This window comes from Pogona vitticeps, chromosome 8 (genome assembly GCF_051106095.1).
Source record: "Pogona vitticeps strain Pit_001003342236 chromosome 8, PviZW2.1, whole genome shotgun sequence".
NCBI classification, from domain to species: Eukaryota; Metazoa; Chordata; class Lepidosauria; order Squamata; family Agamidae; genus Pogona; species Pogona vitticeps.
The window spans coordinates 28,029,430-28,044,651 of NC_135790.1; the positions used below are offsets into that span (position 1 = coordinate 28,029,430).

General features: G+C 44.8%; 1 protein-coding gene across 12 annotated transcripts in view; it reads left to right on the forward strand.

Annotated features, from left to right (window-relative positions):
* The window catches only part of NCAM1 (neural cell adhesion molecule 1), a 187,202-nt gene that overhangs the window by 150,714 nt on the left and 21,266 nt on the right, over positions 1–15,222 (forward strand). For all 12 annotated transcript variants that reach the window (XM_078379599.1, XM_072979323.2, XM_078379600.1 and 9 more), the window contains 2 exons: positions 11,548–11,672; positions 12,409–12,589. In XM_078379599.1, the coding sequence (XP_078235725.1) occupies positions 11,548–11,672; positions 12,409–12,589 (306 nt within the window). The remainder of the gene's footprint in view (positions 1–11,547; positions 11,673–12,408; positions 12,590–15,222) is intronic.

Here is a 15,222-nt window from a genome sequence, read left to right on the forward strand (position 1 = left end):
AAACCTGTGCAAACTGCAGCATTAAACAAGGCGCTCCCTTCACTCCAATCAGCACAAGGTGAATACAAACCCAAGAGATCTGGATTTTCATCAGGAAGCAATGGCTTTAGCTCGCCAAGAGCGCATCACAGCTAGACAGATCATAGGGGCGGCCTCAAGGCACATGGCCACCACTGTCGCCCTTAGAAGGCATGCCTGGTTACGCTCTGCACATATTTCTGATGATTCCTCCATGCATATTGAGAACTTACCCTTTGACAGGGTCAGCCTCTTCGATACCAAGATGGATGAAATTCTTGACAACCTACAGAAAATGAGAAAAACTGCAAGATCTTATAATACCCAACCCTACTGCAAACCACAGTGCTATCAATAACATCAGCCATATCCCTATCTGCAGAGCTGCCACATAGTCCACACTGTCCACCTTTGCCTCGCATGACCGTTTGGATCTACAGGCAAAGTCAGACGCCTCGTTTGGATGAGCGGTTTTGTCAGCTGTTCTTCCATGACGTTCCTCCTCCGGACGGGTAAGTTTGCTAATCACCCATTAGCGTGCATTCACAGAGACCATGAAGAAGAAAGAGAGGTTACTTACCGTAACTCTGGTTCTTCGAGTGATCATCTGTGAATTCACACTTCCCGCCCATCCTCCCCTCTGTCCATCACGTCAAAACTTTTATGCAGTGGTGGACTTTGTGGAAATGGAAGCACTTGCCAGGATGGGCAGACCACGTGTACTGGGGGGGGCGGTCCTAGTGAACAGTGTTAAGCTCTAGAAGATTCCAGAAACCTCTGCGCAGGCGCAGATAAAACCCATTAGTGTGAATTCACAGATGACCACTGGGAGAACCAGAGTTACGGTAAGTAACCTCTCTTTTTGCAAGCTGGAAAGGCTTCTAAACCTGCATGGGGGTCATTTCTCCCTTGCACTTTCACCTGGCGGCTTTCTCAAAACTATGGAAGCAAATGATTTGACCCCTCAAAGCAGGAGAAAGTGTTTGGCTTTCACGTTCAGAACTGACAGCAGCGTGGAAGGAATCGATTTCCTAGAGCAACTCTTGCAGTTTCATTTTAACACCCCCCTGCACACTGTTCCAAGATGGACAGAGGGCGACCCCTGTGTTTCTGCTTCCCAGAAGACAAAGAAAACTTAAAAAACAAACAAACCAAAAAAAACAACCACACACAAAAACACCAAGCCTGTGGGTGTTTCATCCGCTTTGATTTGTGGGCCTTCTCGAGAGAAACTTTGAAGCAAGGGATTGCTAGGAAAACTAACATCAGTAACCTCCTACAGCCATTGCCACATGCATGAGAACAAGCCACCAACCTGGTCTTCCTCTCCTTCCACAGATGTTTGGGCGACATCCACATGGAACTAATACCCAGCCATCCTGATTTTGTACCACTTTTCATTCCCCGTCTCATTTCTTTGTACATTTCTTTAAACATCTTCTCCTGTATTTGTTTGTTTTCTTTTTACCTTGTGTATCTCATCACTTGTGAGGGGCCCCAGTCATTGTGTGAAACTGTGGCAAATGGCTTTTTGTCACAGTTCTAGACCTGCTTTACACAGTAGCCAAGAGAGACAGTTGGAAAATGGTGCGGCAGGAGACTGGGAAGGAGGAAGAGCGTTGGGTTTGATTACATCCATGCAGGTGACTGGAGCAACAGGTTCTCTGTGTTCCCATATTTCCAGGAGCTGCTCTCTAACTGGTTTCCGATTTGGGTTGCTATTCAGCAGGTCCCTACTTATTTAGTGAACTACTCTTTCCTCCATACTTGCTGAACTGAGGGTGTGAGAATCCTTTTTCCTTCTAAACAAACAAACCCTTTGTGAGTCTTTATTAGATTTTTACATCCCCTTTCCAGCAGAGTCACCGGAGTCATGTACATCACCCCTTTTCCCTATATTTTGAAGTGTGTAGGGTGAGAAATAGTGATTAGCCAAGAGTGACATTTGGAGAACTCCTAAGCTACGTTGAACATCACACCTTTTCCCCAGGGGCTCACTGTAAAACATCTAGGCAAACCCTTTGAACCCTGTTTGGTTTTGTTCCCAGTGTCAGACTTCACTGGATTCCAACTACGCTAGTTAAAAAGTCTGTCTACTGAGTATATTCCCATTTCCTAGTTTTCTTGCCTAGTTTAGAGCTGCGGAAGACAGTGAGCCTCTAGAGAAGGTAGAAAATTCTCCCAAGCAGAAGACTAAGTGATCTCTTCTGGAGGATCCTGCAGTGACCTTTCCTAGGAGACCATGCAACATGGGGTTTCTGATGGTCGTTTCCATCTTATAAGAGGGAGCACAGGAGCTTCTTGCCGAGCGCTTTCTCTCTATCCAAAAAGCCTTGGCTTAATTCCTAATTGCTCCAGGTAAGGCTCTGAAGGAATCCTGTCTGAAACCAGAGACCTGCTCCTTTGCCGGTCATTGCAAACAAAAAACAGAGGCAGATGAACTCGTAGTGGTCTGTCTTCCTGCAAGGCTACTGTGTAAACAGGATACCCCTCACTCTTCCAGTCATCATCCTCATCTTGGATTCCTAGCTCCTCCCCTTACTAGGTTTCATGTGCATGCCCTGTGCATGGTTTTTGTGTGTGCGCGTATGAGCTTTCTAATAACAAACTTCTTTTTCTCTTCAGCTAGTGGCACTTCACAGTGATGCTAAGATTATGGTTTGGTCCAGACAATGCACACTTGAAGGCTTGGCCCAAATGCTCAAACCATCCAATGTTTGGCCCAAGGGGGGGGGGGAAGGGAATGAGGAGGTCAACCAACCTCTTTGCTAACGTGGTAAACATATGAAATGCATTCCTGCTCTTTCTGGGGAAGAATTTTGTACTAATCCAGTTGAGCATTCAAATCTCAATAATGTCTTTCTTTTTTACAGCCTGAAGCAGTCCAGTTAAGCCAGGATGTCTGGCCAAATTGTGCATTTGGGTTAAAAACATCAAACTAGCCATGAGCGTGGCGTGATGATGCCTAAGCACACCCTGCTGCGGATTTGCCATCACATCAGCTCCTGCTGAGAAAGAACACATTTCCCTTTTCATATTGTTTCCCTATAGTCATGAGTTACAGCTGAAGGAGGTTCCATCCAGTGGTGGGGAAGTCCCAGCAGAATTAGTTTATTATGAACTGAGAAGCGCATATACACCAAACACGTGCATGTAATATGGCCATTTTACAGCACAATCATATGTTTCTTCTTTATTCAGTATTTATTTACCTGCAGCCTTTATACAGTGCTGCCCGCATAATGGGCGCCCCGTTTAACGAAGAATCCGTATAGCCATGGCTTTTTTGTGATCGCAAAAGCAATTGCATTGCGATGTTTCAAATGGTAAAACATGTGGTTCCAAAATGGCTGCTGGGTAAAAAAATGGCCGCCCACAGTGTTTTCGCGCCCTTTCCTTGATTACCGGGCAGAGAAAATGGCAGCCGTATGGAGGATTTTTGCATAACGGTGAGTTTTTTGCCCATAGGAACGCATTAAACGTGTTTTAATGCATTCCTATGGGCTTTTTTGTTCCGCATAGCGACGAATCCGTATATCGACGATTTTTCCGGAATGGATTATCGTCGCTATGCGGGGCACCACTGTATATGACTTTGTGACCAAAAAGGGGGGGAAGGGGCTCTCAGGGTAGCTTGCACACTCAAGCATGCAATCTCATGTAAGACATGACACACACTAGGAATAAGAGACTAGGAGGAAGGAAGTGGAGGGGTGGAATTCAGCTAACAGTTCTTGAAGTGATTCACTGGTGGGAGACAGTCTGGGTTGCTGCCAGACGAAAGGCAGCCGCTGGTCCCCCAAGGGAGGCACTTGGGTGGCCCTTCTGCTCTTCTTCTCCCACTCAGTTCTCCAGCCTGCAGGAACGGCGACTGCTAAATGACTGGGAGGCAGAACCGCCTGCCACAGACTTCAACAGGACTGACTCTCTAGTAAGGCTTTTGGGATTCACCTGTACGCTCGTGGTGGCCCTTTTTCGCACAGTCAGAGATGGCTACTGCGGGGAGTGCCACTTGCACAGCCAGTGAAGGCACAAGCACTGTGATCAGAAGAAGCCTGGTGCCAGTGTTGGTTTTTAGAGCCTCCCTCCAAAGGCACCGTGGTGTTGGTGGGTGTTGCCCCCCCATGAATAACAAGCTGGAGGTTTTTTTGGGTTTTTTTTAAAAAGCTATTTACTTCACACACCATCATCTTCTGTCTGTGCGCGCACACACAAACAAACATAGAGAGAGAGAGTCTATGCATTTATAAGAAACAAGGTGGAGACAATTTGTATGGCAAAATTTGCCCCTCTTTTTTGTCCAAATCCATTCCAAGTTCCCCGTTCCTCAACCTGTAGGTTCCATGTCCAGTCCATCCCAAACCCTCCACGTGCCAGGACCATAGTCTGTGATCCTAACCCCATACTCGTAGTTGTGGAATGGGGGAAGTAAGAGAAGGACGTCCACCTGGAGCAGCATCTGATATCCTAGCTACAGCGCTGAAGTGTTGGTCCACTTAAGTTATAGAGCTGTAACAACCACAAGAGAGACTAACACATTTGTCCCTTCGTTGGCCCAGGGTGCAATGTTTCTTGGGATCTATATAAAAATGGTTAGTAGGGGTCAGTGCAAGCATGTGCCCAGCTTGATATTTTTAACCCAGATTGCACAATTTTAAATGTAACTGCCTTTCCACCAGCGTGTATTTAAAACACATGGATGGAAAGAAACTTGAATGTTGTTTCCTTTGCATTATAGCTAATCTAAGTGTTGAGTGATGGCACTGACATACAGTACTGTTATGTTTTCTGTGCAACCAGGGCCTCTAGACCAAAATGTTGAGAGAGGTGTTCGGGATGGGAGTGTAGTTCAGTGGGAGAGCATTTATGCTGGATCTTGGAAAGGGTCTCTAGAGATTCGTCCCTCTAGGGATGAGGGAGCACTGAGCTGGACAGATGGATGGATTATGGACCTGTCGCCAGGCAGCTTCATATACCCATCGGGGCGTAGGATCCTCTAGAAGATAGGACAACAGTACATACTTTGGAGAGCCCTCTGCAACTGAAGTAGCAGCAACCCAAACAACTTGGGTGCATTTTGTGTTTAAGTGGTTGGGGGTGTATCCAGGTTTTTCAGAGTATATTCACCATGTAATTGCTGAAGGTTTTATGACTGCACAATTAATTAAGATCATCATGAAGTATATAATCATTTCTTACTTAGTTGCTTTTTTTGAAAATGTGATGCTAAAAATTAGCCTGGGGAATGAGGGAGAAGTGGAGGTACTTAAGCCTTTCCACGCTAGAAGAAACATCTCAGATCATTAACATTTAAGTTATAGAAACTGGTGTATAGACTTCGGATGCAACAGAGCAAAGAGCTCTGAAGGGAGGTGTGTTTTGCTTCACGAGCCACGAACACTTGGTGAAGGGGCTCAATTTGGCCCCACTTCCCAACAGGGTAGGTGGTCTTCCCGAACGTACACTGGTTGCCCACTCTTTCCTCTGCAGATGTTCTGTGTCAATTTTGTAGGGAACCACATTCAGTGCAGGCAAGACTTAAAAGGCAGGGCATCAGTTTGCCGCTTGCCTGCTGAGGCTTTTGGGGGACGGTGAAGGCTAAGCTGCGAGAGAAGCGATATGATTTCATTAGCCTCTCAATCGTTTGAGGGCACCCAGAGAAATAACTCAGCACAGTCCCCCTCCCCCCAAGCTTTCACTTAACCTCCAAGCAAACGGAGCTCTAAAACCTGCAGCTGTGGTGGCGACAGAAAGGTGGTCCATGCAGGTGTTGCCAGCAGGCCCATTGCTCTTCATCTGATCCCAAGAGAATTCAAGAATTGGTGCAAATAACCTGATGGCAGATAGAAAAGTTAATGCCGCCCGGAGTGGACCTTTGGTCTAGATCAGTGGTTCTTAACCTTTGTTACTCGGATGCTTTTGAACTGCAACTCCCAGAAACCCCAGCCAGCACAGTTGGTGGTGAAGGCTTCTGGGAGTTGCAGTCCAAAACTCCTGAGTAACCCAAGGTTAAGAACCAGTGGTCTAGATGAGCGGGGTAGAAATCTAAATAAATAAATAAATGGAGCCAGAATGTGGGCAGTGATCATGAGGGCCCCTTAAAGGTCACACACACACATACACACACACCTGAGGGGTTTCCAGCTAACAGGTATCAGGAGAGCCACAGCACCCTCCTGGCCCCTGCTGACAGATTGAGAACTGGCCCTGCCTTGTCTCCTACTGTCTTGTTCAGTGAATGGCCCTACTTGGGACACAGGGTTGGGTGTTTCCCACATGGGTGTTGCAAGCTAGGGTTTCAGGCTCTCCTGCATGTGGTGGAGATAGTCCTGGAAATGGGAGGCTGAGCAGTCCCCTCCCCCCCCCCTCGGATATCACGGACAGTTCTGTAGGCAGAGCGAAAAGATTTCCAAAGACATTTGGGAGTGGCGCCAGGCTGCTGACTGCTGCAGAGACTTGTACTAGTAGTCAGATGCAGTGAATGGCCCTGCTCCAAGACTGGTCTGGGAATCCTGATAGCCCTTTCAGGTCCCCGGGAGAGACAGTGGCCAGAATGAGTACGCAGAATTGCCCCAGAAGCTAGGATCGCTTTCCTGCCCCAGACCTAACCTGATCCGATTTGGACCGCAAGGCTAAATGTTTTCAAAAGCTTTTTGAGCGCAAAATCTGGATGTTCTGCTCCATCTTTGCTGAAATTAAATGGCGCCTTGCACAAGAGGAAGGCATTGCCTGGAAATTCAGTATGAATAAATGAATATGGGACCTTCCAAAGACAGAAATCTTTGCAGGCTGAACCCTTGCTTGCAACACCAGTGTTGAAAATCCTCAACCCTACGTATTCATTCCCATACAAATTACATATGGGGCAGCAAATAATATAAAGAATTGGAGAAAGAGGCATCACAGAATGATCTTTTTTTCTTCATTTATTTTGACATCTGTAATTTAGTTTCCATTATTCCTGGTAACATATCCTAATGCAACAGGAGACATGCATGGCACGCTTTGCTAAAAGCACCAGAGCTTTAATCATACAAGACCCCAAAGCCACCTCTGCTAGTCAATCATTACTGGAAAGACAAGGAAAGAACAGCTTTTCAAAAACACACACACATCCCTTGGGACAAATTAGGAGGCTTACTAATTAAGCTGTTCTTGCTAGGTTATGATCCAGAATGCATTAAAGTCAAAGGAAATTATCTCTTTTGACTCTGAAGGATTCTGCTGCCTCCACTGGGTCGGAGTTTATTTGGGGGTTTTGGCGCAATTGTTATACATTGCTGGTAATGAGAATCCAGTGTAATAATATAGTGATTTTTTTAAAAGGGTGCAGTTATTTACTCATTCAAAATAGCACCCTTGATGTAGAAAGTCACAAGGCAGTTTACAATCATAAGCAAGCAAAGAAGAAGTTTGGGTTCTACCGTTGGTCCAAACCAGCAGCTTTCCACGCAGGAGTTGCAAGCCAGAATCCCAAATACTTTCCAGATGTGTTTTGATTAAATGCCATTATTCTTAGGCAGTGTGGCAGGCTGGGAATGATGGGAGCTGGAGTCACAACACATCTGAGGGCATTGGTTTGGGAAAGAGTGCTTTCAGCAAAGAAGCCCCAGCCGGGGCTGCTGGAAGATCGAACTATTAGGAGATTTCCATGTACCAGGGGACGGGACACACCAAGCTGTGCAAGATACATTGGATCTCTCCACATCTCACCCTTCTTCAACATTTTCCATCCAGGTCCTTGTCTTTCCCTGCTTTCTGCGAATTGGAACAATATACCGGGAGGGCTTTTTGGTGTGTGGGGGGTTGTTTTTAATTTGAGTTTTTGTTTGCTAGCCATTGATGGGTGCTACTGCTGTGAATTTGTTTGGTTGTTTAAATTAAACTCACGAGAGTGTCCTTCCTAACATCAAGGAATGTTAAAGGCTGATCATGGATTTTTAGAAAAATGTACATTCTTCACATACCAACAGCTCCACGGACAGATTTATATTGGCCTGAAGTAAATGGAGAGGAAATGACCATATTAGGTCCAATTCCTGCGGTTTCCCAGAATTTTTTTTTGGAAGTGCTGGTTTATGCTGCTCAATAGCAACAAACCTACATCTAGAAAGATAATTTTGGTTAGATCTAGAGTTTCCCAAACTAGTCATGACTCATTTAAATCCCATTGCTTTTAATAGGTCTAAGTACAGATAAGCGTAGTTTTCACCTTGTATTTTACAATGCAAGTACTGTAACTGGTTTTGGTTTTTGAGTTGCACTTGGGCAAAAATGCAACGGTGGCTTTCTTCCTGCTACCCTAGTTAAGTTGAGGCTAAGGAAGTTCTGTTCCCACATTTTAAATTGGATGATGTTTCTTTTCTATGAAAGTAGACCTCCATTCCTTTCCAGGCCCCCTTATTTTTTTAGTACTGACAGGAAATCCAGTCCTTGGTGATGGGCTGTTGTACTCTTTGGTTAAATTTAGCCATATTATGGCGAACAGTCTTGGGAAAACTTGTGCTCTGCCAATTTATCTGATGCATTTTGGAAACAGCCCATGTTAACCGCTGGGGCTAGGGCTCTTGGCACTGAATCCTAAAATTAAGATTGGGATCTCCTGTTTGCCATGATTTACAGCAGAGGACAGTGTGCACTTTTACGTTCAAGTCACGTTGAAACAAATTTTTGAGGAGCCTCTCTTTAGCCAGCCAGCACAAATACATTTGCTAGGATCTGGACTGCTCAACTGATCTTGTATTCCAGCAGCAAACAACACACAAAATATGAAGATCTGAGCAGTGATTATCAAGGACAATCTTTTGGTTCTGTTCATGAAGTGTACAACAAATGAATTGGTCACCTTCTCCCAGAAGGCTAATGAAGAACTGGTGCCCGAAGAAAACAGTGTTTTCCATGTCAAAACTTTCTAGTTTCAGAGTAACAGAAGACATGAATCGAGCGCTACAGACAAGGTGTAGCACGGAAGCCTCTGGCAGTTACAGATTTCACCTGCTTCCCAAGACACTGGAATTAAACTGGGTTAGACAATGCAATGAAAGCTTTAATTTTCTCAGGCCTGTTGCCTGTTCACAGGAACTCGACGGAATTGCACTTCAGAGTGAATGTTTGAACTATACAGAAAGAAAGAGAAACAACAGCTGAAAGACTGGGAATTATATCAAGGCAAATGGCTTGTTTCACGGCATCCTTCCTTGCTGTACGGATCCCAACTTTGGAGTAAAAAACACATGATTTGACATCAGTGGCTTGGGGGTTCAAGGAAAAGTGATCATAGATTACATTCTACTTTGCTTTCTGGAGCAAAAGGCAGCTGAGACTTTTGAGTCATCTGCCAATGTTCTTAAGAAAGAAGCGCTGTTACTCCATCATAAACCTTGATCTCAGGATTAAGGAAAGTGTGTTACGTCAAAACTGCATTTGGCAGATATTCATTGAGGTAGAACTTCTAAATCTGCTTTGAGTGTAATTTGAGAATGCAGTAGCATTTCTAGAGTACTGTAGAAAGCTCCAAAGCTAAACTCCCTTAAGCACCCTCACTTCATGTTTTGACCTGATCACGTCCAGAAAGTTTTATGACCAATGCTGCTTGTATGTGCCTTGGCATTATCCCTTTGGATCCTGGAAGTAGAACTCCAGATGGATGGCCTGTATTTAAAATACTTCTATTAGATTGCTCTCTGGCAAACCTCAAGGAGAATCCATCGCCGAAGAATCCTCTTCCACTAGATAATCACTCTTGGAAATGGCCAATTATTCCTAAACTGAATCTAGTTTCTTTAAAGTTATTGTTTCTGTTTTTCTTATAAGACCTCAAAAATTGCTGTTCTGAAATCAGGAGGAAGATCATCCTAGTTCAGCATCCTTTCCTTCACAGAAAAAACAGATGCCTTTGGATAGACTATCAACAGAGACACTGACTGGAATCGACTCCCCACATTACAACTTTCAGGTCACTAGTTGAACGACTTCCTACTTCTGAACATGGAGATTCTACAAAATAGTCTTTGCAGACCTTTTAACTGCATACCCTGTTAAACCTTTTAAGCGAGTGCTGCCATTAGCCTGTCTTGGGGCATTGGGTTTCAAAAATTAATTGGGTGGCACTTGAAGAATGCCTTCCTTTTGTTTGTCTTCAATTTACTGCCCACTGATTTCATGGAATGCCCTAATTGGGCAGAGAAAGAAAATTCATGCAATTTCTCACCAGATGTCTGGTTGGAGAAAGGAGAGGGGGGATTTCACTGTATGTTCTCCTGGGGTAGAGATCTTTCCCACCCTGTCTTGCAGTTGGGTTCACTATGGGCACATGGTCTTTTTTCCCCCTTGAGTTGCCCCCTTCCTTTCTTCCAGGAATAAGAGTCACAACTATGTTGGCACCTTGCTCCAGTTTTGGATCATCAATATTGTCCCAGATATGTCATTCTGGGCACTGGTGGGATAAAGAAATATCATAGGGAATACATGTGGGAAGCCTACAGGAAGTATTTTAACCTCTCTCTCCCCATATGTTGTATGTGAGCCATGCAGCCATTTGTAGTTCTTCCTTCTCAGTTAATTTATGAGTTTAATTGCACAGGTGAGCCAAACTTATAAAGAGCAAGGACACAACAGAAAGAAGGAGAGGGTGAAAGGGCAACTGATAGGAAATAGCACCCAACTGGCTCTGTTGTTTAATTTGGAGTTGGGTCTTAGCTGTGTTGTGAACCTTCCATGTTTTCTCACCGCTGGCTATGCTGACCGATTGGCCACCCATTTCCCCACTTCTGTTCTAATGGGGAAGCAGTTACAGATGGAAAACACTAGGGAGTTGGGTAAGGAAAGGGGTAGGGATCTGTATTGAAGTTGAGACTATAGACAAGATCTTGATAAAAGATTTTTTTATTTTTTTTACATTGGTCTTGAGTTCTTAGAGAAGCTGCGAAAGTGATACACAGATTGTATAAATGCAATAATGTCAGTAACAGGAGCTAGTCTGTTTAGGTGGCAAGGCAGGTAACCTGAATGTTAGACAACCTTACCCTTGCCCACTCATCCTTGCCAGCTGTGAGGGGATAAATTGTTTCTCCCTCTGGATGCCTGGATAAGAAGGTCTGTAAGGTTCTCTTGCTGCTGGCAACAGCTGTGCTGGACCTTATGTTCTGCTCATAGACAAAGGACTCCTGGAATAATTAGTCTCTTGCATTTCTTGAACTTCCCAGAATCATCTTCACATCCTGCTTGTACTTAACAAACATCCAGCATCTAGGCTTCATTAAAAACACTAAACGTTTAAGTTTTAAGCAAGATACAGCTTTGCTCATCCCCTGGGCTTAGAAGATAGAAGGTTTGGGGGTATTTTGGTTCAGACCTGTCTGAATGCCCTGTCTGAAGTAACATGAGAAAAACATGCCATGCTACGACAGCAGACATGCTGAATGTGATGTTTATAAGGTTTCCTGTATGCCTTTGTTCATTGAGTGGATGATTTATGACCTAGACGGGCATACACAGCGAACATTAAACGTGAACCCTACCTTTTTGCAGGTGAGCCCAGTGCACCAAAGCTGGAAGGTCAGGTGGGAGAGGACGGCAACTCCATCAAAGTGAACCTTATCAAGCAAGATGATGGTGGCTCTCCCATCCGGCATTATCTCATCAAATATAAAATTGTAAGTTAGACAAGGTCTGAGTTGGCATCTTAGGGGCTTACTTTTTTCAATTGATTAGTAATAGTAATTAAATAAAGTTTTGCAGATTGGAGAAAACAATTCTTAACAGGGGAAAAAACAAGTTTTTATAAAATGCATGCAGGCTTATGTGAAAGTATTCTAAAACGGTCATTTTTGTCTAGCTTTTAAAATTGTTTCTGCTAAAATGTTACTGTAGAAACAGTGTTCCCAGTAGAATGTCTTCCACTGATTAAAAATGAGCCCAGATTTAATCCTGGCTTGTCCAGGTAGAGCTCTGAAAGGCATGTGTCTAAGATCCTTGGGAACTGCAGCCAGTCTGTTTAGAGACCAAGCGGAAGGAACTGGCCTGGCAATTCTACTTTTATTGCGTGTTTTCGTTCTGCTGCTTTTGGGCAAGGTACTTAGGATCGGGCAGGAGTAGAAAGCAATTGCTCAGAAAGGGCTTGCCTTCTTTGTGAATTGAGACGGACACGAACTGCCGGTTTGGCGATTGGTCCCAGTCCGTGCCTGTTAGAGGAGGTGGGGCAGGGAAACCCCAGTTTGTCTGATAAAACTGGCACCAATCACCAGACCAGCAATCGGTGCCCATCTCTAGTTGTGAAGAATGCACCTCTTTCTTTAAACCACAATGGCTAAACTAGCTTGCTTCCTTTTTCTATTCCCTCCCGCCCTCGCCCCGCTACTGCTCTCCCCCCCTCCCGCCGCTCTTCTGCAGAAGCATTCCTCTGATTGGAAACCTGAGATTCGACTCCCTTCCGGAAGCGACCATGTCATGCTCAAGTCTCTTGACTGGAATGCTGAGTATGAAGTCTACGTGATTGCTGAAAACCAGCAAGGAAAATCCAAGCCTGCACAGTACACTTTTAGGACCTCTGCACAGCCGACCATCATCCCAGGTAGAGCAGTAACCAGCTTCCCGTCATTGTTTTCTGCTTGAAATTAATGCAACCCAGTGCCCCATCCCTTAATGTGCTTGAGTTGGGGTGGGGGTGGGGGAGTCGAAAACACTGATAAATCACCAAACTCCTCGGGAACTTGCTTGCTTACTGTCATCCTCATAACCAGTTACCCATCTAAAGCTTAATTACTCAGCCCTGTACATACCAAACATGGTAGGGCCGCCTGTGGTATGTACGATCTGAATGGTTTTCCAATCCTTTCCGCAATACCCTTGAAATGAGTTCCCAGCAGTCCACTGAGGGCGAGAGTGCAATCCATTTCCTGTGCTTTAGTTTCGCTTCTTGAGATTCCCTTTGCAACGTGCTTCTCCTGCAACGGCTGGTATTGCAACGAGTGGACGAAGCATTGGTCGGCCACAAATTGAATGTGCCTTTGTCTTTTCCAATCCAAGATATCAAAGGAGTATCTCTGTGAAGCAGAAGACGCACCCGAGAAATGAGTGCTTTTCTTCTTTACCCCCTTTTCACAACTTCCGGCTGTCTTTCACGTTGGTCATTCCCAAGACACAGCTGCAGGAGATGCAACATTAATAGTCAACAACTGCATTTCCTGCGTAACGAATTTGCTCGCTTGCTTTTCATCAGATAGAGGCTATTTATAAAACTAAGAAGATCCAAGGAGCCGTTTCCTTGTAAACATAAATGGTTTGAACTCTCCTTTCGCAATGCCTATAGAAAAAGTGGGTGTTTGGCAGAAGCCAGATGGGCTCCGAAATGTTTGCAGCAGGAAATGTCTGCCTGGGGATTTAACAAAAACTCTTACACTGGCACTGGCAACAGTTGAGGGTAAACATCATTGCAACCACCGAATAATTCACTGTGCCATTCCCCTCTGTACTTTAGGACTTGAGGAAGTTGTTTCTCAGTTAGATGTAACTGTTTAGCATATAGCATTCTCAGTTGCTCGGTAAATTGTGAAGCACTTTCTCCCTGGGACAGCAACTGTGTGGATACTGGCTAATTAGTCCAAACCATGAATCGATTTGCTACTTGGTTTGGAAGCCAGGATGGTGAGCGATGGGGTTCGAGGGCCCATTTAGCAGCTGCATCCCCAAGAATTTGGTACTCACCACCCATCTAGTAATCAAAGTTGTCTGTACTCGGTTCTATTAAAAGAAAACCAAACACCAGTCATATATTTCACAGTCTACACCAAGGCAGCTCAGTTAAAGACAGTGCCAAGAAGAACTGGATTGCATGGTACAAATTAAACCCAAGTGCTTGGCTCCTGGTGCATAATTCATTTTGGTTTGGGTCATGAAGGAAGTAGGCAGTGAACTAGAGAGAATGTTCCAGCCTTCACTCCACATCCATTATAAGCCTGGTACATCCCCTGTTCTGCAGCCTTTCATGGGTAGTGTGAGGTTTTGAAACAAATGAAGCATCACATAGACCCCCCCCCCTTTGTGGACAAAGGGCTTGGCCCTTTTTTCTTTTGCTTTAAAATGGGCTGAGGTAGGCACTTACTGCCGTTTGCCATCTAACGAGTTCTACTCTACTAAACAGAATCTCATTAATGAGGACACTCAATAACATTCTAAAATGACTGATGTTTCATTTCACCATGCCAGTGACTCTAATGTTTCTTACGTGTCATCTACTTGAACGACATTTTTAATGACTCGCGCTAAGAGATGGATAGGAGAGGGGAAGAGTTGTCAAGCATATTCTCCCATTCAAATTTGTTTGGAAAAAAAAAAAAGAAAGAAAGAATCTGCATCGTTGTAATCAGAGACCCTCTTGTACAATAGCTGGTTTTCTGCCCTTCTCCATTATTGCTGGATCAGGGCAAGAGGGTGTTTAGAAGGTGATGGATCTAAATTAAGGTTTAATATTAATGTCTTGAATTTCAACCCCTAAACTCTCGAAAGTCAAAGAGGAAACCTGAAGAGTCCAAAATGCACACCTTTGTCTTGTCTGTTGGAAAATTCTGCTAAGATCTTGAATCTGAGCCTAATTTTTGTTTTGGTTGCGTCTTATGACGCAGCTGCTTTTGGGCTAAAAAGGAATTGATAGTAGCTTTGAAGAAAGCCTAGCGGGATTAAAAAAACATTGTCTATCTCTGTGGGTTAGCCTGGGGGGTGCGAGGAACCCTCAGTGGCTGAGGACTAAATCCAGGGAAGTGGCTCGGTCCCCCTTTCACAGTGTGGATGATGCCACTACTGTTGCCTCTTCATTTGGCTCTCACCTCTAGCGCACAAGGTGCGACACGGAACATTGAAGGGCCTGTTTCTGTCCAAAGTAGGTTTGCATTGCTCAGATGAAATTTGAATTTGCGTAAGGAGGTTCTGAAGCAAATTAGGAGCTCATGGAATAGAAGAGGCGAGCTGAAGGGCCCTGGTCATCCAGTTAAGAGCCCCGGTCCACCAGGGTCTTAATGGACAAGAGGAGAATGTTTGCCTAACCCAGTTGAGGAGGAGGGAAGGCCACCAGTGCTCCAGGCACATTGCTGGGAGCGAGCAGACTGGAGGAGGGAAGGTGCATAGAGGAGAGTTTCCCCTGGTAAAACTGTGTCCACCTTGCTTGTCTGAGCTTAGGGGAGAATGGCGCCTCCGGTAACTCTGGAGACC